This window comes from Colletes latitarsis, chromosome 4 (assembly GCF_051014445.1).
Source record: "Colletes latitarsis isolate SP2378_abdomen chromosome 4, iyColLati1, whole genome shotgun sequence".
Taxonomy (NCBI): Eukaryota; Metazoa; Arthropoda; class Insecta; order Hymenoptera; family Colletidae; genus Colletes; species Colletes latitarsis.
Window position 1 is genome coordinate 39006053 of NC_135137.1, and position 26189 is coordinate 39032241.

General features: G+C 44.3%; 1 protein-coding gene across 4 annotated transcripts in view; it reads right to left on the reverse strand.

Moving 5' to 3' along the window:
• The window catches only part of LOC143340958 (putative receptor-type tyrosine-protein phosphatase mosPTP-1), a 507138-nt gene extending 481598 nt beyond the window's left edge, over window positions 1–25540 (reverse strand). For all 4 annotated transcript variants that reach the window (XM_076763412.1, XM_076763411.1, XM_076763410.1 and 1 more), the window contains exons 1-2: window positions 25198–25540; window positions 21876–23539 (exon numbers count right to left, since the gene is read on the reverse strand). In XM_076763412.1, the coding sequence (XP_076619527.1) occupies window positions 21876–21966 (91 nt within the window). In that variant the 5' untranslated portion in view covers window positions 21967–23539; window positions 25198–25540. The remainder of the gene's footprint in view (window positions 1–21875; window positions 23540–25197) is intronic.
• Between the last annotated feature and the right edge of the window lie 649 nt (window positions 25541–26189).

Consider the following 26189-nt stretch of genomic DNA (forward strand, 5'->3'; position numbering starts at 1 on the left):
ATGAATTGCTCTTTTTTCAGTTTGAAAAGAAAAGCTTTGTTCAATGATCTTGCTTCGATGATTTTTCCCAGAATTATTCATCAATGGACATCATCTGTGAACGTTTTTACATTAAACTCAATTATTCATGTCGTATTACTGATCGAAAATTTCGTCAAAAGGTACAGCAAATGAAGGATAAAAACCCATTATAGAAAATCGTTACAAAATGAATTTGTAAAGTAAAGTCTTCCTCGAACATTTTGGTAATTTTGTATCCGCGTCATTTGTTAATTAGACATTCTCGAAAGTTAATTTAATAATTGAGAAAACCTCTCCTAGTTTTTCAAGGCATTGATTTGTATTCAGAAAAATGAACTATGTTAAGCCTTGCTGTTTCCCAATGCCAAAAGGCCCCTCCAAGCATTGGTCCGGGCTAAACAACGAGTTAAGTTGCAACAAAGAATAAAATTGAAGTGGGCGAATTACGAGCTTGTCTAAAGGAGATCTCGAATGGGCCCTGGGAAAGTTATAATGCTCACGAGCTTTTCCCACACGAACGGAAAACTGCAGCCAAACGGGGAATGCGGCTCTCGCGAGTATAGGACTTGAAACCAATTACTGGTTACGCTCTCTTTCTCTCTCTCTTTCTCTCTGGCTCTCTGGCGAAGTATCGGTCCTTTTCTACGTGGTTCAATGTTTCGACAAAGAGAACGGAGCCGACCGTCGCTCCGTATCAGCCGAACGAAGCGGAAAAGCTGAGGGTATTGGTAAATCGAAATAAACATTAGGGTCGCTCCTTATCAAACGCGACGCAGGAACCAGGAAAGCGTACGGATGCTAAAAGCGTGCGATTAATTATGCAGAATGCTCTGAAAATCGAACTTCTATATCGGTTTTCTCGCGTTCGACGTTTTATTTTCTACTTCGAAAGAAATATTGTCACTCGGATGCTTATACGTACGTGAATTAATTAATACTTTGACCACGAATAGCCGTCTAAATGCGCAAAACTCGTCCCTATAAGCAAAATATTTTCGCACGCATTGAATTCATTAGTTGGTTAAATTTAGAAAATTTAGAAAGAAATATATTTCTATCAACTCCAATTAAGGTCGACCACTTCTATCGATGCAACAAACAGTGGACGGTCGAAAATGTAACGTGGCTTTAAAAGCGAGCTCGAAATTCCTCCGAACGACAGTGAGGCAGATATCCGAATCATTAGTAGTATATGGATTTGATTGAAGTATTTTAAGAATGACAGGACATGTCGGTTCACCTGCAGATATCAGGAAAGTTTTAAAAATCAATTGTATTGAAGGAATTTTCGAGAAATTCGAACCGAAAGTAATACAACGAACAGGAGCAGATGGACGAACAATGTCTTTCATCGAGTACCGTGAAATCGTTTAAAACGATGATCTATAATTTCGAGGCTGAAAAAGTCATATTTTAATCGTCGGTATCAGAATTTTGAGCTTTCGCTGCAAAAAGGTCGCGCGAGTAACAAGTACAGCGTGTGAACGATTAACGAAGCGCGTTTAATTATCGTACGCGCTTCGTCGATATTAATTAGCGTACCAGCGAGCTTGATTGCGAGTCTTTGCGCGAGGAGATTGGGTAAATATTTTCGATCCCTGCGAATGAAATAACAATTCAATAAACTAACGCGGATCGCTGAAAAATATTAAATTCACCCCGGCGCGAGCAAATAGGTTGCCCGGGTGTCGTGCAATAAAGTATTATACATAGTTAGAAGTCACAAGAGAGAAAGAGAGAGAGAGAGAGAGAGTGAGAGGTGGACAGTGGATGAGTGCATTTGTAATTTAAATAACTGCAACAATCGCAATATCGCTCTCGGATATTCCATCGGAGCTACAGGCAGCCGCCTTTGCCATGAAATACAGAACATACAGCGTGAGACTAAATGAATCGTTGCCTATCACGATTAATTGCAATTCTTCAAATATTTCAGGACCGGCGGAAAAATTGACTGGCGCTGATTAAAATCACCAGCTCCAACGGAAGTAATCAAATCAATTCAGAACGCTTCGTTAGCATTTTAAGTTTGCTCTACGTTTTTTCGCCCGTGCAAATTGTAACGCCGATCAACACGCTACCGGGCTGAATATCGTTGGAAGACGCGATGTCCTTTTCCGTTATCCGTTCTCCCTTCGTCGCGGACCGTTACACGCGAATCAACTTCCAGGTCGTTATTTTTATTCGACTCGAGGAAAAAAATACGAGCGGGATTAGCGCGTCCGTCGATCGGACTACAGGATCGTTTTAAAAGATCGCAAAAAAGCATCTGATTTATCGAGAAGATTTGGCTCACGCGAAAATTGCATGATAAGGGCTAACTAATAGCGCTCCGAGGACAGTATCTCGGTAATTATAGTTACAGACGCGCGGAAAGCTTAAAGTTCGTTAGCGGTAAAGACCGTATTTGATGATTTTCCATGGATAAAAATATAATTGACCGTTGCCTGAAATCTCCGACGGAACCATTAATAACACCGACACGATGAAAAATCCTCGCGGGAAGTAACGAATATTTGAAACTTCGCCTTTCGTTTCTGCAAGCTTCGATTGCGGTCTACCGTTTTCCAAAGTTTCCTGCAACAGTGTTTCTCAAACTACACCAGACCGGGAACCTCCTAAACAATGGAAGCTATCGACGGAAAGCAGAATGAAATTTTCATTTGTACACAATTGACTTTCGACGATCCGACAAAAATGTTACGGATAAAAATTGCTTTACGTATTTAAAAATAATGTGACGCTGGAAACCCGTGCGAAAACTTTCAGCTCCCGAGCTTTTCAATCCCCAATTTCTTTCTCGACGTTTTTACCATTCGCGAAACTTTCTAATGGGTGCCTCTAATAACAATAAAACACTACAGGAACAAGTTTTTCTTTATTCTTTATTCTGTTTACTTCCGGGAATTCGCAGACGACAATTTGAGAAACACTGATCTACAGATCCATTAAGGAAGAAACTTCTCCCGGAAGCGCAGCATAAAATTTTCAATCGCGGAGTCAGGTGACTTCGTTTTCGCGCAAAGAATAGCCGGGACGAACAAACAAACGGGCCCGATCGAAGTCGAGAAACTTAATCGTTCACGGAAGTCGCGACGTACCAAAACGTAAATAGCATTACGCCCGGGTGGCGTTCGTGCACCCTGTTTCGGACAGGAAAGATTTCCCGGAGTACTTTCGAGCCAGACGCGGCCTGCAATTTACCAGAAAGGCTCGAATCGCTGAGCATTTCCCGTCCGCCTTTCGATACCGCGTCCACGATAGGCAAAGTTTCTATTGTGGCCACAGCTTGCTCGGTGTCGAGGAACCGGGCGTCGTGCGTTGCAGGACCATTTCGAAGGCATTATGATTGCGGAAAGCTTCCAGTGCTGTCTCTGCACTTTGCATGAAAGATTAGACAACGGCAGGGAACGGAACGTTTTAGCGCCGTGTTGCTGTCGGAGCGACGCCAGTCGAAGCACCTAACGATAACCGAAGGATTTATATTTTAATTATAGAATGGAATATTTCACGGAGAGCAAGCGAAGATTGAACGTCACGAATAAAAGATCGCTTCTGGGTGGCGGATGACGTGGAGCAAACTACTGACAGTGACTGTTCAGAGGAACGAAGTCGAACGCTATATTCGCCAAAGTTTAACAGGAAAGAACTTTTTCAGCTTCAAGACAAAAGCAGTAAAATCCATGGTCGAGCGAACGGACGACCCTCTTTAAATGCGGTCCCGCGGCAACGATTAACGGTAACTTTTCGACTTAACGTCGTAGTACGTTTCGTCGTTACGAACGACCTTCTATTTGCAGTTTAGCCACGCATAAGCGATTCGAAGTTGGCAAATTATTCAAGGTGCATCGAAGTTTCCAAGTAAACACGAATATCGCGTTGTTCGAGACTGCTGTGCACCTGCAGACTCGCAACGTGTCAATTTATCCGCCCATGTTGCGGTATGGCGATGCATCTTCGCAGATTTGATAAAGTATCCTTTGTTCGATGAGCATATCGGCGAATTTATGAAAAATTTTAATGGGAAACGGCTGGAAATGGTAGAATCGGATCAGAAATTACCTTATCGGGGTAACGAACGAATGTCTGGCTTAAGCCAACTTTTCTGCCCGAACAATTCGAACTCGAATGCAGTGTTACGAAAGTACCAGCCTGCTTAGCGAGCAATGGGTTCGTTTATCCAACTTCCGATTCAATGAATACGCTTTCAGTATTCAATTACTATCATTAATTAATTTAAATAATAATGTCTTGTTACAAATTTTCTAAGTTCGATTTTACGTATTACTGGAAGACAAATATTTTTATTGACGTACGATTAGCAGAAGCAATTACGAGGAAAACTACCCCGCGATACCGGTTAGGGGATACTCGTCGGAATAAATAGTCGCTTTTTCAGCCTACTATATCATTCGATTAAGCACGACTAGGGTAAAAACACAAGAGCAGATGTAAATCATGTCAGCGCGATAATGGCGGAGTTGCGCGAAGGAAGCACGACGCTGTTTGTATCCGCGAGGCGGAGATCAAGCATCCGTGGTCAGCTCAATTATAGCTTTTAAGGGGAAACACGGTGATACACGGCCTTACACGCTATAAATAATACAGTTGCTATCGTTCTTCCTCATCTGAAGTGTGCGGCGTAACCAACAATGGCCTTCGTGATAATTACAGAGTTATTATGCGAGCTGTTTCATCGAGAGAACGGGGTTGAACAAACGACTCTGGCAAAGACTTTTCACGGGCAAGCACCGCCGAAATGTAACGGTCGCGCGACGCGTGCAACGTTTCAATAAACTTCCGATAATCGACGATCATTTTACTCCGAACGGGTACTAAAAAAAGGAGAGTATAACAAAAAAACGAGAGGACACGATGCGTGTAAATCAGAAAGAACGCGTCCCAATTCCGAGCTTCAGAGATGATTTGTGCGCTCCGCGGCCGTCGCTGCGAATAAAATGTTACAGAAACACGACTGTCGGCAACGGAATGTACATCAATTTCGCGCTTTATTCCACCCCCGCTACGTCGCTCGTGCGAATTGCTCTTAAATCCCGCGCGAATCGCTGCGAGAATGTTTAAACGAACAACGAACGAAACTAATGACGAGTAGGGGGCTTCGAAAGTGACGCGTCTGCTCGTACTTCGACTTTTTGCGGCTCTTTCGCGTGGCTCGTTAGATTCGAGTGGCGTTTTTGACGCGGTTATTAAATTTTGTCAACTTGAATGGGAAAATCGATCGAATCACTCGACGATCAACGTTAGGAATTATTTGAAATATTCAGATACCGTGTTTGGAAATAGATTGGGAAACGTAATAAATATTTTTCACTTTCTCGAACTTCCTTATTTAGGTTTCTGTCAGTTATTTTCTATCGGTTGCAATTCGAAACGGCTGACGTAACTCTGGTTAGCGAAAGAATGCAATATGCGCGCACTCGGCTATGCTCAGATAGAAGCGTTAAGTGGTTAAACTGTACTCTGTTAGCAGATATCTGCGAGTGTGTCGCGCAATAATAGGCAGAGTTCGTTACCATCCTCGCATAAATTCTAGACGCGGTGAGCTCGCGCGGGTGTACGTTTTCCCGCGTAACCGCGTAACCCCGGCGTCGGTGTTAATAGGAATTCGACAAGTACGTTGCCCCGCTGAATGCAAATTAGCCATCTTGCACGCAGACCTTCGTAAACTGTGCAAATCATCGGCAGGGAAAGACGCCAAGAAAGTTCTTGGCAAACGCGACAAGGAAAGTAACGCGAACCGTGCAAAATGATAGGCGACGAATCCTCGCGATTGATTCGGCCAATCCCACAGATTGGACGCGCGGAAACGAAAGTTTCATTGGACGCCGAATTTCGCAAGTTCGATTTAGACACGGAGGATTTTGCAAACTTTGTTGCGCGAATTCTGTTTCGATTTTATTCACGAAATTATTTGGTATCCGTCTGGATAATTGGAATATTTTGTTCTATTAATACATAGATTATACGATGCAGTGGACAGTAGGAAATAATCTTTACGATTATTTATTATTTTAATAGAAGTCATTGGAACATTGTGGTCAATAGTACAATGTTCGAACCTGACAGTTCAATAAGCCGTGCATCAGTATCAGGAAATATTACCAAGATATTTTACAAACATGGATTTCGACAGCATATTATCCAAACGTTCCCGACATAGTTTTGATATTGGATCCCTCGACTGCAATGGAAACACGATACAAGAGACAACGCCGTAAAATAAGAATATTCAGATTTTGACTACCCCAAAACGTACAACCGGACTCCGAACACGGAAGAGTTTCGAAAGAAAACGATCCGCTACAGTATTAAATTTAAATATTGACCTTCGTAAGCCATGTACGTTTCTTGAAAATTTTTACTCGCTCGGCTAAACCTTCTCCCGTATTAAATATTTCTATTCAAAGGGTATACAGGGTGTTCCCACCCCTGGAAAAAATTTAATGGGAGATTCTAGAGACTAAAATAAGACGAAAATCAAGAATATCAATTTCTTGATTGAGGCTTCGTTAAAAAGTTATTAAAAAATTAAATTAAAAATTTTAAATCATTCACGGAAAAATTATTTTCGGTTGCGGGGGTAAATTACAATCATTGTTGGTCATTACACATACCCCCGAAATCTTACGCACTTTCGAGAAAAAAATTCTTTACGAAAAATATAATGTCTGACCATACATTGATATGTTTCACTGAAATTTCATTCGTATGTTTAAAACATCATAACTTCTAAACGGATTGGAGGATTTTAATGTTTGAAGAGGCAAACAACGCGTACTTTGGTGAAGAATATGTAGAAATTCGAAAAATATTGCAAAAGTTGTTCCTTGACCCCATAAAATGAAAAAACCCCCATAAAAAATGGTACAATCTTCAAACGTACATAACTCCTAAAATAGTCAATGGATTTAATTGAAATTTAGTGATGAAGTAGAGCTCATGGATACCTACAAAAAAGTATTAAACAGCATTTCTGTACAGCGTCAAACAAATGTATTAAAAATCAAAAACGAGTTTTTAAGAAAAATCGACAGGGGGTAGCTGCTTAAATTTTTCAACGAAAAACAATTTTTTCAAATCGTTCTAGAAAAATTATTTAGGGTTGCGGGGATCAATTACAATCATTTTTTGTGAACACACATACCCCCGAAATCCTACGTACTTTCGAGAGAAAAAATTCTTTACCGAAAATATACTGTGTGGCCGGAAATGTTTCTATAACTTTTTAACGAAGCCTCCATCAACAAATTAGTATCCTTCATTTTCGTCTTATTTTGGCCTCTGGAATCTCCCATTAAAATTCTTCCCAAGGGTGGCCGAACACACTGTATATCGAAACGCTTGAATGCGACGACGTTCCGCCTATTCGAACGAAAAAAATGGCTCGATCGATCCAAAGATCGGGAACGATATCGTGTTCTGTCGATATCAGGGACGCCTTGTAAAACGACGCAGCGATGTTGGCGTCTATTGATCAAATGATCACAATGGGATCACAATAGGTACATGCACGGCACCGATACTACGCGTTGCACCGATTCGATTTCCCTCTGTGCAAATGGGAACTGCGGATCGTCTAAAGGTGCGTTCGAACGGTCGTACGCGCGCATATAAACTCGAACATATCCGAGGGTAGGTGAAATCGAACCCACGCGAGTAAAAAGCTGACCGTACGGGCAATACCGCGCTCGGACCACCTACGGATCAATATACATACACACGTCGATGCGGGATGACCGCAAATCGATACTTCACTGTCACGAAACTCGACATATTTCGACCATTACCAACTCATTTCCGCTATTCTCGACGCTCCCGCCGCGACTGTTTTTCCCCCGCTTGGCGTATTTTCGCTTTCCAACTTCTTCGGACTCGTTACTCACGCTTCAAAGTCCTCCCACCGGTTCCCATCCTTCTTCCCTTTTCCTAGACTCCATTCAGCCTCTCTGTATTCGTTTCCCTCGGACAACCACCCTTTCTCGCGTTTTACCCTACGTACGAGGACGCGTCTAATCGCCCCCGTGGAATTCAATTTCGACGACTCCCTTATCTTTTTCTCGATAGAAGAAAATTCGATTCAAACATTTCAAAGTAGAGTAGAAGAAGCAGTAGGAGTGATCTTACGCTTACGAGCAACGGCGTGCGTATAAGGGACGTTTTCACCCCAAAAGAACGAATCGTGGTTAATGATAAAAATATCTGTAAACTTCTCTCAGTATCAAACCCGCATAGTTTCGAAAAGTATCGGATTTTCCGAGTTTCCGAACTACCCTTGCAAGCAACGCGAGGGCATAATGGACGCGTCGGTGTTAAACCGTTTGAACGCGATAACCGCGAAATCGCGCAGAAAAGGCTCTCCAGTTTTGAAAGGAAGTTTTGCGCTTCCGTTTATCCCTCTTCCCCATCTGGCCTGTCTTCGTTCCCTCCGTTAACCATCCCTTCGCCCATTTTACTCTACATACGCGACCCGCGTCTAATCGCCCTCGAGAAATTCAATTTCGACGATACTGATGACTGGCCTAACTCTCTCCTATCGTTCCCTCTCTCTCTCTCTTTCTATTTCAGACGCACTGGCATCCGGCCCAGAATCGTGGCCCCACCCCTTTTCATGCTTCCAGTCTTCCTCCGTCTATGGTGCACCGAGGGGATGCACCTCCAGGATCGATGTATCCACGCGTTCCAGGACGCTCCTCTCTCTTCGTGAACGCATCGAGGATCCGAACAACCTCGATCGGGATTCCTTTCCAGTGATCGAGCGTGAGTTATGGCCGTATGATATACTTTTGAGAGGCTCGCTGTCTCGTTTGCTCGTGATACGCCATTACGTTGGACAAATGTTTGACAACCGACGTTTCGAGTAATCTTCTCGACTCCGTGTCGTCGGAGCTTTGAAAATAGAACGCCGCCCAAGGCGAGGAATAATCTATTTTTTAAACCGGAAACAGCGGCGTTGAAAAAGGGAACGCTTCGTACACGACAGGGTTGGGCTTGAATCGTGCAACTTATCTCGTTCTTTCTATTCCTAGCAGAAGGATCAATTTATCACGGACGACGCAGTTGTAAACGATCTTCAATATTTCACCAAATTATGAAGAATGCCAAATTCCTGTTCAATGATAATAATCTCAGAAAAGCGTAACTTCAATGTTTATCTGTCTTAGAGATTCAAAGGGATCCAGACTTATCGGTGGCAGAGTATATCAGCCTGCTCAGAATTTGTACAACTTCCTCCAAGAAATGTCCCTAAAATTGTCTCGTTACTCAAGCGTCGCGTTCCCGCGCGAATTATGATCCTAATTTTGTCGCCGCGACACTTAAGTCATAAAATATGAACACGCGTCACGGAATCTTGCCCGACAAGTTCCGCCGTCGAGTTTGTTTTCTGACTGTCTCAACTTTAGCTTCTGAACTTATCGCTAGTTTGTAGGTCACCGGGCAAGAACGTAATCAGAATAGTAATTAAACTAATGCGTACAAAATCATTAATGCAAACCGAATCGCTGGTCGATTTCAATCGGGTAAAGATAAAAATTCGTTTAAAATAAAATTCTCTATACGTAAAGTGTAAGGAGTGTTGTGTGACACGAGACAATTTTCGTGGATTTTTTAGTTCGTCTTTACTTGATAGTCATTTCTATCGACTTTCACTCTGGAGAACAAAATTGGGTAGTTGAAAGCTTTGAACGAAATAAAGACCTGTTTGTATCGACTAAGAATATACGTATATACAGGGTGATTCTAGAAACTGGGTCAAGCTGTAGCTCTTTTCCAAACGAAGATACAAAAAATTGATACAGGAAAAAGTTGAATTCCCCCAACGAGGAGTATCGTTTCACGATGTAATTATGTTTGTTACAAAGGTGGAAGTGCAATATACAGCCTTCAAACAAAACCAATGTTTTTACGTAAATCGATTTTTGTCATTCAACGCGTAAACTTATTATGGCTCGACCATCGAAAACGTAACATTTCACGAGATATTTCATATTTTATATTAGGAATTATTTCATCGCGGCAGGTGTTCAAACGCACCGCCACGGACGTTAAAATATTTTATTACTCGCTCCTTTACACTTTCCATCACATTTTCGAGTTGCGTAGTAGTTACGCTCGTGCAACTAATTTTAATTTTAACTTCCATGACAGCAATCGTAACGGAAGGGCTACGAACACGCTGTGCTTTTTACAAAAACCTCCGATAAAAATGAGCGTAATAACGTTCGGATTGTGATGCAACGTTATTCGCGCGAGATACGAAAATTAGAATCGACATTAATTACACGAGTGTAACTGCTAGCAGTTTAAAAATTTCATGCAAAATGGAATAAAAATAAAACAAAACGCGAAACGTGAAATAGATCATCGACATTGATGGAATCTGAAGGTTTGGTATATCATAATTGATCACATTGGACCACACACTTCGCTAATGGATCGTTAACACGAAACGTTCCCATATCGAAAAATTTACTCTCCATTTACGTTTACCGATAAATTGAATTTATTCTAAATAACTTTTGCTAAACACTGGCGAACACCATGGAATCGATACAATTGTTCCCAGGCGAGATTCCATACCAGTCTTTCAGCGTAGGAGTTGTCGATAATAGCATTTGACAAAACCTTTGACGAATACGAGTTCTTTCAGTCCATTTTGCGTGCGTTCCGCGCGATTTGCTCGCAATTACGAATCTCTCATGGATCGCGACCTCCTGCGTTTCACTCTGCCTCGCCGCCGTTTTCTCGGTAAGTACTTACCAGTGTTAGGCACTTGCAGAGATCTGTTCGGTTCGTGTTAGGCCCTGCGTGTGTACGTGCGTCTGTGCGGAGTAGGTATTAACGCCGGTATCGGGTAGGCACGTACGTAATTACAGCTTCGTTGCTCGTTTCAGTCGGTCCCGCTCGCGAACGACCGTGGTTATCTAACGGTGATTCCTGACACCTTCGATTCACCTTCGTTTTCTCGCTAAACGCTCGCGGAGTATCGATTTCTCCGCGAGAAACCGGAGTATCCGGTGGAAAGAACTTCGAATCGAAAAGCAATCCCGAAATGGATGAGACGTATCGCAAAAAAACAGACTTTCCACGAGCAAATGGTTTCTAACGATCTTCCTCGTCGAACCATCGAACAACGAACGCAAATTCGATACGTAGATTCGGAATTTTATCTCCGATAAATGGCTATTGAAATAATACAAAGAACAGTGAATTTTAACGCGTTTGCTCAAATGCATCCACCTCTTGTTTTTGCGCTCGCTACGAACAAGAACGGATCCCCGTAAATGTTTCACGGCATCGGTTATACATCTCGGTAGAGATCGAACGATATATTTCCAAACGGCGTTGATTCAAAGATTCAGAAGCAAAGCTTGTTCCATCGAGTGGAGGCACATGTTTTTTTAAATAGCGGCATCGCGGCAGACGTCGCACTTTTTCATTGTTCGACTGTTACATCTGTCTACGGACGCGTGTATATACCGGTCAGGTGCAGTCGAGTTGTTATCGTCAAGTACACCCACACACGTATGCAAATCCAACGCTCGCACAGAGAGAGAGACAGGTGCGCGCATTCTTCGTATGCACAACCTCTATACGAGCCCGTGTGTGTGTGGGTGCACATCTGCACGCGTTTATACGCGCATACCTTAGGTCTAATTCAGAGGGCGCGTACCGCTATCTCCGGAATGCGACCTTTCTTCCTGCACGGTTCACTTACCCCATTCGTACGTACTGAATCGCGAGGGCGTTACATTCAAGGCGATATTCACTGCTAAGTGTTCATTAAACGCGACATTCTGCCTCTGCGAGTGTTTAATAATAGCGCGAAGACGTATATGCCGGTGCTCGGAGAGAGGGTTGGATCGCGAGGGGCGCAAGGAGGTCACACGAGACACCCTCCGTTTTCAGAAAAAATTTCAGAACTTGTAATCTTTTATTCCAATTCCTTGGACCGTACGGGACGAGATCGCCTACCAATAAAAATCGTGTGTGTTAGAACTGGCTTGATCTTTCTCTCCCTGTTCTCTACAGGACCTAATTCCATCAAAGCACGCGTATAACAGAAGTGGCTCGTTTTCCTTGTTTTTCACCATCTATACCCTCCGGATTATGGTCTTGCGAATTCACAACAGTAACTGAAGAAGACCGTGCTGCTAATGGTTAATACTATTGCCTTATCCATCGATAAATACTTATCTATTTTACGGGTCGAGGTACCCACTAGAAGTTTTGACATATTTCCGCGCTTTCGGGATCGGGGCCGCGATTAAAGTACTTTTCACGGGTCCCCGGTTTTCGACAATTGATCGGTGCCCGTCGTCGTTAGAGCCGAATCACTTGAGCCAGATTTGCAACGTGAAAAATTTCGCCAACCTTCCGTGACATACGTGTCGTAACGCTCCTCAATATGCCTCCGTTGCCCGCCCGCTTTTTTCGAATTACGCGCGACACATTCGACAGCGTTCCAGATATTCTGTGAATCCGACCATCCGTCTTAATTGAGACGCGTTCTGACGTGGCTTGAATTCAGCCCTCCTTTAACGAATTTCAGCCTTTCGACGTTCCGCAGAAAAGAAGTAGGTGACGAATAATTAAAATGATATTAGAAGGGCGTTAACGAGATATCTCTCGAGCGGAACCAGTTATATTTCTACGAGCGTGGACCAGCGCGATGATTAACAGCCGGGAACGATACCCCTCATTGGGCGCGTATTTTCCTCCTTCGTGACGTTAAATGCACGCTTGGCAATTCGACGATTTCCGGGATAAACACGTATCGTGTATTAATAATAGTAAACTGTTTGTCTTCGCTCGATCGAGGAAAATATATTGTTTGGGGGAAACAGATTGCAGGAATAAAATACACCGACTAAATCAAACAACGTTTCGACCATGGTTATAGAATTCCTTCAATTTTATGTCTCACGTTGAAACAATCGTCCGATCTCCGATAACAAAAGACAAAACACCGCAGAGTTGATGTTTTATTGTCGAGGATAATGCCGAGAGGATCGCTCTGTTTTAAACAACAGCTCCGAAGATTCTTCGCAAACATCAACATCTGAATAAAGCAAGAGCAGGGCGGAGTGCGGAGCATTCATTTTTCTGTGAAAAATACGCAGCGATTCGACTTCGCTAAAGAATCTTTAAAGCTCCGCAAAAGCTAGCAAACTGAAAGTTTAGAGTCGATTGTGACCGGAGGACAAAACCTGGGTTCTTTATTATGATCCTCTTTCAAAACTAAAGTCTATGGAACGGCGTCGATCTAGCAAGATCGAAGCCTTTGTACGAGGCTTCTGAAAAAAAAGAGCAAACTGGATAAATCGATGACGCCAACGTTTAATATTTTTTAGGGTTAATAGGGATATATACCCTTCGTTCGTTTCGAAGAAAAAAATACGCCGAATATTGCGAATACTGCGACAACTGCGTTCGCGTATCGAAGAAAACAAATATAAAAAACTGTGTAAAGCCTCGCGAATCCTCACTGACGATGCATCGGTTCATATGGTTCATGTTGCGTTTGGAGAAAACAAAAAAAAAAAACGCGGATTTTATCCAGCCGAGTTATTCACCTTACAACGTAGATTTACCTCCGAGCGAGTGTTATCTATTTCCAGAATCGAAGTTCCGCCTTCGGGGCAGGAAATTTCCACATGATGAAACGAAGCCGGCCGTATTAGAACATTTCGAAGAAGCAGATAAGCAACATATTTTCACTGGCATACGTGTAAAACATTCCAGCCGGATAGTTTTAGAAACTCAAAGAAATCCCTAATATATCCAGGCAAATATATCGAAGTGGCACAACTTTTGCTGGAGTATCAGTCTACTGTTCTATAGTTCATCATAGACACCGGCCAAAGATTCAAATGTCTTCGTAGCCGAATTTCCTTGAAGCTATTAAATTTAGGATAGATATATTTCGCTGCTTATAAACTAGGAATTCGTTGCTGTGTCGAATTTTGCTAAAAAAGAGTCGACAAGCAGCTAATCAAAGGCAATTTGCAACGAAAAAGGACAGGCTACGAAGCAAACACGTTAATCTGTTGAGAACGAGTCAGGCTGAGTTTGATCAACCGCATCCGGCGATCTGAAAGAGAATGGCTGAAGAAGCCTCCTCTCGTCGTAAGTGCTCGGAGTTCATCGAATGAAAGAGAGACGGGTGTTTTGTCGCTATTATGTGAGGAGTATCAGACATACGACCGTCTGAGCTTTTGTCCGAGTCGATATAAAGAGAGACAGATACGACGCGATTCGTTCCTTTCTAGAATCACTTCTACCGATAATAACGGGCGATAAGTGTCCGGCGTCGCGTGGAAATTCAGTTATTTCGAGCGCATTCTACGCGCAAACTAGACGTCGTAATTCTTGGCGGGCGTGAGTTAATGCTCCTCGGATTCACTGCCAAGTCAGCCGCGGTCCCTCGTCGCGATGAAGTTTGTCTAACAGGTTGTGCAAGAGGTCGCGCGCTCTTTCGCTTTCGTACGATGCAAACGAACTTGCGAACCGATCGATGAAACGCCACCTCAAAGTCGAAAGCCGTTCGACAAGTTCCTACGAAACGAATGGAACACGGACCTAATCAGAGAGATGCACTTCATTTGCTCGCGCTGGATGTAAACTCCAAGATGTTGCACGCCTCCGCCCACGCGCGAAATCGGAGGAGCAACAGGATTCCATCCCACGCGAACATTCTTGCGAAAAGACCGTGCAGACTTTCACTATTTGCAACTTCCAACGGATACGTGTTGCTTTCAACATTGTTTCTTTTTAATACTTCTGTTGCGAACTTTTAAAATTCTACGTAGCAACATTCTTTGATATTAAACGAATTAAACCTAGTATAAACGAAGGCAAACTTTTCCGTAGCGACAGATTAATGATCGTGAGAAATGGCATCGCAAGAATGGAAACGTATCGCATCCGTACTAAAGAAGAGGATCGAAAGCGTAGACTAACAAAGATAAAATCTGAATTTTAATTGACATTCGAAGTCGCGTTTAAATTTTAAATATGAAAGCGTAAAAAGTTTGGAACAAATATTGTGTCGTCGCAGGAATGGAATAAATTATGGAAAAGTGCAATATCCTTCAAGAAAATTTGCATAAAATCGAGTTGACACGGAATACATTGACCTATAACGCCCTATATGTTAAATAATTATCTGACGTCTAGACAAGCTGAACGAGCCAACGTCCTTCTCTATCCGCTTCGATGACATAATCAATAATGATTAGTATCCCTTCCAATGGGACAGGCTAATGTGGCCAGAATGTAACGAGCTATATCGGGATCTATGAATTACTCGTTAATCTCCGATAAATCACGACGGTCGTCGATATTCGCGCTTGAAATTCTTAAAGAACCATAACTCCCGCCGAAGAATGGCTCCTCGTAATACAAATTGAAAAGTGTGCGTGGGAAGCACTACAAGTTATCTCAGAAAAAAACGCATCAAAAAATTGTACTGTAGTTTCAATTATTTTCCTTTTGAAGATTGTTGAATGTTAATTTATTATTACTTTGCACGGCGGACCTCTCTTTGAATACGACGTTCGCGTATATTTACGGCCCGGTTTCATTTATGCGTCCGGGTAAGCTGGAGAACAAAACGGACCTATGTGCAGCTTCTCGAATGACGATCGCATCGATTGCCGGATTTAAATGTGTACTCTGTCCGACTCTCGAGCACGTTTTCTATTTCGTGTCGCGATCTCCTCGCGACGTACGTATTTGCAGCACGCAAAGGCATTTTTTCCCCCCCTCCTGCGTTAGGTCGGGAACAGTGTCTACTGGAAACGAGCATCCCTCTCCCGGAATACGGCTGGTATCGAAAATAGTTTATCCGGCATCGTCGATCGATCGCGGCTTGCGAATTTGTAAGTTAATCGCGTGCCCCAAGCGTCGTTAGTTCGGGCGCGCCGGTCAACCATTTTGGTGTCACAGACTCGACGAGACATACAAATTAACGACTCGATTTAACGAGAGAAGAGATATTTTAATTAATCACGGACGAATGAGTTGACAAATTCATCCGATGAAATTCGAGAGGTAACGCGTTGCGATCGCCGTACGAAAATAATTAAAGGGCCCCCAAAGTATAGTGTAGTATCAATTTATTGTTAAACGTTTTCCGTGATGAAGGAAAAATATATGCCAATTTGGTTAACAGAGGGCAACGGACCAGAAGAGTCAATAATAGTTGCTCGTCGATATTTTAAATTAAATACAGACTAGTCTTACGAAGGTTTTTGATTTTTTTAGGGTTCTAGGGTTATGAACTACTGTTTTGCCTAATAATTTTTATATTCGTTGGCGGAACGGTTCCACGATACGCTGTAAGCTGTGTTAGCACGATGACGCGGCAACGTAATAATGATTCCCGTAGATTCGCGAATATTACACAATCGACAGTTTCGATCCTCGATTGGTCACGCTTATCTGCACAAACAGTTTCGCGCAGCGGCCACGCGGCTGGCAAAAAATCACTGTATTTTAATAACTCCCGATTTACCTGGACGGAATCGATCGGGACGCCGAAGATTAATGTGTCGGAAGAAGAACGCACCCGGTTATCGATTCGGGTAGGTCGCGGCGCGACTTCTTCATCGAACTTCGCTTTCCGCGGGCCTCCCTTCACTATTCATGCTTTTATTATCGTGTAGAATATGCGGCCACCGCCAGAGTTCAGCAATTCCCTCCTCGTGCAAATTGAAAATTCTTTATTCATGAAAAAACGACAGAAATCGCGACTCACCGCGAAGGAGGGACCATCCTTTCGCATTACGATCCCCGCAGTCGATACTAAACCGTTTAATAAAGGGGGCGAGCAGAGCGCCTCCGAATTAATATCAATTGATATCGAAATGAAACTAAACTGAGCCACGTTTTGAATCGAACGAATTTGACGCTAGAAAAATCGAAGTTTCCACGGAACTGTTCGGGTCATTTTATAGCTATTCTTAATCTCTGCGTGAATGCTACGTTTTTGAACAAATTTAATCCGAAATATTTCGACCCTGTATCGTAAGAGTCCTCTTGTTGAATCAACGTTTGTTCCTTGAAAAGTTTCAGTTTTAAAACGCTTCCTAGTTAACGCAACAAATTCACATTTCGACAGGTTAATTACGAGAATAACGACGAACGGAAGCAGTATTACGCGTATTAATTGTAAACACCGTTTGTAGACATTATTTCCGAGTCTTCCATTTACATAAAATTTAATACGCGTGAGCGTACGAGAAGCGCGTGCGCACGTTCACCATGCTAATTTATGTTAATTTAATTTTCCTCGCTATGATTCTTGGCTTAATTGTATTTTAATCGAAACATACTTTTAAATCACTTGCTTCGCGGACTTGCTAACTAGAAACCGGACCGTCGTTTATGTGCTGCGTAAGGATGAAAATTCCATTAACAAAATGTAACCGAGGCTCCAAGTTTTTCTTCGCGAAAACCTCGTCTCCCTGACATGCTTCTGTTTTGTCATGCTAGGTATAGAAGTTAATTATACAGTCTCGTCAATACTTATAATGAATAAAAAATACCGAATTCGCAGTCATAATATATTGATAAATATTCCACGACGAGTTTACTACTTAAAACATCGTTGAAAGTGATAAGTATAGCTTCTATTAACACGTTAAACGCTACGTCGATCCCAGGAGATGAACATTAAACTTTCCTTGTAGACGTTAACGGTCCCTGGTGGACTGATAGTATCAAATTTTTAAAAATAGTACTTTATAACTGATATAACACTGAAAGGTATACTTTATAGAGGGTGTTTGGCCACCCCTGGGAAAAATTTTAATGGAGGATTCTAGAGGCCAAAATAAGACGAAAATCAAGAATACCAATTTCTTGATGAAGGCCTCGTTAAACAGTTATTAACGTTTAAAGTTCCGACCGTACTGAATTTTTTTCTCGAAAATGCGCAAGATTTCGGGGGTATGTCTATTCACCAAAAATGATTGTAATTGATCCCCACAGCTAACAATATTTTTTTCAGAACGATTTGAAATATTTTAATTTCGTCGAAAAATTTCACACCTCTCTAATTTTTTTCTAGAAAGTGGGTAGGATTTCGGGGGTATGTCTATTCACCAAAAATGATTGTAATTGACCCCCGCAACCGAAAATGATTTTTCCAGAACGATTTGAAATTTTTGAATTTAATTGTTAATAACTTTTTAACGAAGCCTCCATCAACAAATTGGTATTCTTGATTTTCGTCTTATTTTAGCCTCTAGAATCCTCTATTAAAATTTTTCGCAGGGGTGGCCGAACACCCTGCATATGTTTTCCATTGATTTTAGCAAAACATTTTAAACAAAAATAGGGGTTTAAATGTAAAGTGAAGCAAAAAGTAAAGTGTTTAATAGTTTTGGAAATCAAAAAACTGGCTCAGTACAGCTAATATTTAATAGGTCGGATTAGTTTATGGATATTAAATGCAAATACTAAATTTAATCGCGACGCTAAATTGTAAATGTTCCGTATTTGCCTCTGTTAGGTATAAGTGGGATGATAAATAGCCTATCGTGTTCACCGATGTGTACGCAACAGAATAGTGGTTGTTTAATCAAAATTAGTTTAGTAAATTTTGCGTTAACCCTGATCCAACAAGCAAACACTCGAACAAACAAACAGAAAGGTCGACAAAGATTCTAAAAACGTAATTCGGTTTAGATACCCCAACACGCTACGCGTCTAAATCGAAGTAGCTTAACAATTTAACGATTACAAAGGTAGATGTTATTTAAATAGATATATAATCTGTAACTATGTCTCCTTGTACCCTTTTTATAGTGTCGGGAAACATGTCGACGCGTTAAAGCGAATCAAAGGGTGTCTTTCAAACGGAAGGACCGTTCGACTCCGAAGAGGAGTAATTAATCGAAAATTACTTTGATTAGACCATGAAAATTCTCCGGCCGACGCGTTATCGTGATCCATGTTTGCCGAAACGCTGGAAATGTTTTCTCCGTCCTGTGTACACACGTTCGTCATGCGTCAATGATACGCAGAGATAGCGCGGCCAGTGTTGCGGTGTATCGTCCCTCGAAACCGGCAACAGGCATTTAGAAGCATACGAAACGCGGTTTACCGCGGTTACTAATTAATTTCGAGCGGTAAGCTGGCGATTAACTCGGCGGGTAATATGATCTCGTGGGCCGCGCACCGCGAACGGCTACGGATTGACAAATATGCGCAATCAGGCGAACGTGACGGGCTCGCGAAAAGTTAAGCGATAGTTTGCTGCGCTAAAAGCTGCCCTCTCGGCGAGGTGCAAGCATGCACGTGGCCCGCGCGATAATAGATTATTGCATCGGAGATTCGACGAGGCAACTCCTACTTTGCCAACAATTTCAATAGTTTCGGCCGCGGCGACGTGTTGCAAACTTCATTACCTCCTGTTAATTTGAGGAACGTTTCTCTTCGTTCAAAAATCCCGACGCGCGACCACCCCCTCCCGCTCGCAAATCATCGAATTAACCCTTAACAGTCCCGCGTCCCGAGCCCGGCTCGACGTAAAATTTCCCGAAAGTTCGCCAAGTTAGGGTATCTGCAAAGTTGGCCACTCGAAATTGAGGTCGGTTCGGGTTCCCGAAAAATTCCACGAATCCGTGTATCTGTCTTTTGGTACTAGTGAATCCGATAAAACGAAATACCAGGGTTGAAACAATTTCATTTACCGACTGAAAAAAGTATTCGCGTGTATTATCGAGTACAAAAATTGGCGACGAAAGGCAATACATAATCGTATTAGATAACATACTGTCGTATCGGACGGTATGCGATCGTATCAAGCAATGCACGTACCACATCAGTTCGTTCGTGCTCATTGAAGATAATACGTGCTCCACATCGGCTATCAGAGGGTATTATTTTTAAAAGACCGAACGAATTAAAAAATATATTATGATGCGAGTAAAATTATTACTTCGTTCCATCGGGGCTACTGATTCGAATATAAATTACATAGAAACATAATAAAAAGATTTACAAGAACAACAAACAGGGTGCAAACGTGTTTGACATGGCTGGATTAGGATGACTGAAACGAAAATTTGAAGCACTGGGGGGAACAACTGTTTAATCGTCCATTCATCGGTAGGATCGAACGGCTTTGAGAAATTGCCCACATTGTGCTCTGTGACTCGGTCCATTACCTTTCGAAAACCGTGGAAAAATGTCGCGCCGCGGAAATAACTCTAAATCCCGCGAAAGGGTGTTCTCGAGCACGTTTTCACGTTTCGACAAAAGGCTGCTTTTATTTACGTTCGGGCTAGCTCCCTTATATACAGCGGCGCCACCGCTAACAGTGAATTATACTCGCAATACGACGGTTCTGTTTTGCGACGTAAAGAATGTGCCGGAAGTAATCGATAAAAAAAGAAGAAAAAAAAAACCAGCAGGCGTTCGATTTAACCGTGGCCCGCGTATGCATCGTCGAAGTTGTCGACCATCGTACTCTGCCTTTTGTTCTTGCACGCCTCGATGAAAAGGTTAAAGTAATTCCTCGTCGCGTTTCATGCGTCTCCGCTTGTTTACGGTTTTTCAGAAAAGTACGGCTTTTTCAATTATCGGGAAAGCATTAGGCTCCAATTTCGAACCAATTGGACGCAACAATGCAAACGTATTATCGTCGTAATACCCGAAACGATCGCATTGGAAAATAATGATCGTCGTTAAATCTGTTCTCCGGACGTCGACTCTAGTTCGCATTGGAGAACGACAAGGTCTCGACGACGTCGCAACAGCGTTCGCGTTCGGATTGAAATTAGTTTCCCTGGAGAAAGCCCAGCGTATGTAAAAGGAAAGGTCGCTCGCGACGAGTAATTAAAAATCCTGGCAGCCCGGCGATTCGTGTCGCGTAGACGAGGCTCGACCTCGAACATCGCGATCTTCCCGCGGGACTGTGGAAAAACACGGTGTCCACAATACGTCGCACCCGGTACAGGGGAACAAAGTCTACGAAACACAATGCAATCTCCTGTCCGCAATGGCGCGTCGAGCAATGAAGGATTAACGCGTCGCGGATCCCTTTCGTGTGCAAAAAAGAGCGCCATTCTCGAAAAGTCAAAGCGTTTATGGTCGGTGTACAGAGTGGAAATTCGTATTCCACGTACCAAGTTTACAGTAGTGTGCCAATATAATTCGTTTTGATTAAATCACCACTATTTTGTAACAAATCTAGAACCGTATATCTAAAGTAAACCAACTGAAAGTATCAGCTACGTAATATCGCAAAATTCTCGTAGAAAGGTATGTCGAGTATCTCGTGAAACGCCATCTATAAAATATGTGATATCTCTATACTTGTCTTCTTGAAAGAGCTGTTTCAAGCGGTGAAAGTGAGTAAAAATATCTTATAAATATTGTTTTATAGAGATAAAAGCCATCAAAGACATGCCTGGCATTACTTTCCTTAAAAGTAACCTTCGCTGTTAGATACGACGTAGCGTCGAGTATGTAAACAATCTACGAAGTAGATAAGACGTTCACTTTCGTTCTTACGTGCGAACTATATCCGTGTTATTCGTTAATCTATTGGCTGAAATTATATCGATATTTTTCGTAATAGCTTCGATAACATTTTTCGAGTTAGACGATCCAATACAACATCGGAAAATACATAAAATTTGGAAGTTTCACTGTAATCTTTGCCACCCTTGAACTTAATAGAATTTTTGTACTCGATTTCACCTCTCGAACCAGCTTCCTAAAGCAAGCCATCTTTTGCGCAACCTTCGCGTTTCGTACCTTGGCTCGCGAAGCTTCGATAAAGTTCAACGTCCCATAACTAACAGTATTGTAAGACTCACCGAAAAAGCCGCCAGCAGCAGCCACCTTGAAGACGACCCATAAGAGGTAGGCGTAGATAATCCGTCCCCGTAGCCACCAATCTGGGATCATGGTGTAGGCGATCTTTGTCCGCCCGTAGCAGGCGGCCCGTCGTCGATTCTAATCTAATTCGATCGTCGTTGATACTGGACACACGATTCCAAGGATGTATTCACTTATCAGTTCACGGAATGTTCGATTTCCCACTCGCGCTTTGCCAGTTTCTCGCGGACAGCAACGATTCGTTAAAAATCATCGAAAACCACCACTCGCGGACACGCGCGCGGACGAACCGTTGGCGATTTGACGGCCGACACGATGACCTGACGATAACCAGGGGCACACGGGAAGTTTCGTTACACTTACGGTTAAACGCCTAATGACGACGACTATCGAGCACGAAGCCAACCGCGCACGCGATCCTCGACGGAATACGCGGTGTTTCCGGGGCCTTGAGCGTTCACCGACCGAGCAAAGATCGTGTTTTGTACTCTCGAACGACACTCGTCGACCGCAACGCGCTTGCTATACGTGTTGTCTGAATCGCGACGGATCAAACACTGGCGGTGTACCTGGCTTCGCTCTACACTCCTCCCCCACCCTCACGACGCAACCACGAGTTTTCACTCCCGGCTGGTCCCGTGTTGCTATCACTCGTACACGTTTGCGTTCCTTCGGATAACACCAATGTCCACGATGTTCTATACCAAACCACGCTGTAGCTAGAAGTCCGTTGTTTCGCGGAAAACAACGTTCGAGCCACTGTTTCTAACAGAGAGCCGCGCAGCCCCAGCGATGCATAGCCGGCCAGCAGAGGTCAATTAATCAAGCTTTTAAGCAGTTTCTTGCGCCGGCAGCGTGCCGATCCAAAGGAGCTACCGCCGCGCGAGGATGCTCCTTCGAACCCACGTAAACCTTGGAACGTTCGAGAAGGATAATGGAGAATCTCCGAGCGAGGCGTTTGCAAAACAAACGATCACGGGTTTCACTAGTCTTCGCACTGTGTTGTTGTTCGTCGAGAACACTGAATCGTCAAGTCACGAGTACTGTTTGCACGCGCACTGAATCGAAATCTTTATCGGCGACACCACGCCTCGGCCAATCGGATTAAAAGATAACGTCGATAGTCGTTCCACGACATACGGTAGAAGACGCGAGGAACAAAGGACGAGCTCGGTTTACGGTTCGTCGATCCCTCGTGCCATCCTTCTTTAAAACCCAGAAAAGGTTCTCCGCGAGCTCCTCGGGTTGGTGTACGTTACGACTGCTCGCGCACCGTCGAAAAGTTTGTAAATCGACCGATGGCGGACAACCTTGTCCCGCAGCGCTCTTCCGTGGCCGAAGTTTCCGTTCTGCCTCAAAGATGGAACATAATCAAAATTTTTACGCCTCGAGGAATCCAACGAGCCCCTCCGTCTTCCAGAACGATGCAAGGTCACCCGTATTTCTCCGCAAGATCTCGAGAAGGTCGCCTCCCGTCTCGCGACCGCCGATGATTTTCCGTTCCCTGGCTGCCCGGTTCGGCCGCAAGACGATTCGTGATACCTGCCCGCGGTCCACCGGAGTCCACGTACACCGACCGGCGGCAGGATCTTGCGCTCGACCGACCTTCGATCGGAGCAGCAATACGTCCGCCGCGTAAACACTGAAACGCAAGGTAGAGACTAGTAGCCACCGCCGAGGAAGCTGGACCGCGAACCGTCCATCGACGAAGAGAGAGGATAAACGAAGAGAACTCGCGACGCGGAGGAGTAAAACGAGGGGACGAGGGACGACCCCACGAACTGGAATCAGAAGGAGGAACGAGGAGCGAGAGAACCGAGTCAGAGAGCCGGTCGTCGAACCGGTTTCCTCGCAAGAGATCGCGACGGGCCAATTGGAAATACCACTGACAATGAGTCCACCGTCGGTCGGCCTATTTACGATCTACCGAAAGAGATCGAGAGTCTAGATCCGTGACGATCGCCGGCGGTGACTAGTTCCATCGACTATTTTGTCCGGTCGCGATCGTTCCACGACGCTCAAGATCGTCAGCGGAGGAAACACAGCTGCCCCGTCGATGAAGATAACGCTCGAATCGACATCCGAAAATTGATAAAGAGGGTAAAGACTACCGAGCGGACGAAGATCGAGGGCGATACCGCAGCCTCGACGCGAGTTAATAATTTCTAGCGCGGGGGAAGTCCGCCGCCGATCGAACGAGTTCTCGGAGGTTCGATCGACGCCCGAAACGTGAATACATTTTTCACGAACGTTCGCGCGACAAGTACCGGTGGCATTTACCGTTTTTCCCGCGAGGAATCGCCCGCGGGACGAACAGAGTCGATACCGCGTCGCGGCGCTGTCCAATTTTCGATTTGAAACGACGCGGGTCGACGCATAAATTTTCCATTTTTTTTTCCTTTCCCGTCCCGATTCGTCTCGTTGACCGCGCTCGTTGGGAAATATTGCATCGCGGCCACGATTAACGACCGCCGCATAAACAGCGACAGTATTATTGATGTTCTCGGTGGCAAGTATTGCCGACTGATTAATAAACATCGCCCGTGGACCGATTAATAATTTGCATCGTCCTCCGGGAACGGTTCTAGGAGGGGAAAAAAAATATATATATATATATACGTGTACCGTGGGGCGTATGACGAGCGAATATATTTTTCTCCGCTTTTTTTGTTCTCCCGCGGGACGCGGATTTCCACGCGAACGAGATTGGTCAATTAGATTAGAGCGGATCGGTATTAAGTAGTGCGGCTCGATACGCATCGACGAAGCTACGGCCATAGCGAGCGTTTATCGCGTTAAGTGAAAAAATCATCGAATCGGATTCAGAGTTCGTCGATCGAGATCATAGGGAGGGGGTTCGGGCCGCGCGCATTTCGAGCGATTATAAACCGTGCCGACCGGGCCGGTGGACACGTTCGAATGATTAATTTAGCGGGTGAAAGGTCGAACAATGCGGCCTGGGCATTCGCACTTTTAGCGGGCAGAAAATTACGCCCGGGTAAAATGAGAGGTGCTTTCCAATGGGACATATAAAAAAAAGACAAAAAGACAGCAGAGAAAAGAGAGAGAGAGAGAGAGAGAAGGCAGAGAAATGAAAAAGGCTCGCTCCGTTTGTCATTGTGCAATTTTCTCCTGGCTCGCTCCGGTCCTCTTTCTCCCTTACGAATATATAGAAAACGTATCCGAGAAGGGAGCTTTTCCATGGGACCGTGCAAAGAATGATCTCGTCGCCGAATACGAAACGCAGAGAACCTCTTTCCCTCCTCCAAAGATTCTTCCTCGGCATCTGCGGCCCCGTACCTTCCGGTCCCTGTCCCGTTTCCGGCGCGAAGACGGATAAGTACAGTGAAAGGAACAGACAGACGTTGAAGAATATGAAACACGCGCGCAACGACTGTCGGTCGCGAAAGATCCTCGGTGAGTTCTTTTTACGCCTTTTCCTCCTTCTACGGAGCCAACGTAATTTCACGCGACACGCCGACGACGCGAGCCGTCGATGACCCGTCGCGTTCGTCACGATGACCCGTCGTGGCCTTCTATCCCGATGACATTACCGCCCCCGTTAACCGATCGCGATCCGTTACGACGTGCGTGTTTCGTCGACCGTTGGCGGACCGACTGAGACAGGCCGACAGAGCTGGGCGCCGCGACGCTGCACGTCCCACAGAATCACGATCCGCACTGGTACGCCATCGAGCGTTAGGGAAACTTCAGCAACCCTCCGACATCCTTCCCCCACTATCGCCCACCGCCACCACCACTACCGTTTTCCACCACCGGCGCTCAGTGTCGTTGCTACCACTACCCAGGCTACCCCAATGGCTACGGGCGTCGAAGGATGTGTTGGAGACGCATACCAGCACCACCCTTCGGTTCTCCAGTGGCGAACTTTGCGCGCACGCTGCTATCAGCCTCTACTCCGCGTCGTCCGTGTGCGCGAGCGCACCAGGTACCGCTCACCCCCTACCGGCTTTCTCGATTTTATACCCCTCCCCCTCCCTCGGTTTTTCTTCGCCGTCTTCCTTCCGCCCTTCCACATCTTTTTCCAATTTTTTTTTCGCGTTTTCGTTTCTTTTCTTTCTGTCTTTTTTCTCCCTTTGCTCGTACCTAGTTCCCTTCGCTTCTCGCTCTACAAACCCCCCCTCCCTCCCTCCACCCTCTGGGTCTAACCACATTCGGATTACACCACACTGCATGACGATTTCGGACGAAAACATTGTCGAGTGGTTGCTCGAGACCTCGAGTCTCGAGGATCCTGAGAGCGTTTCGAAGAAGACAGCGCGCGCCCGCCG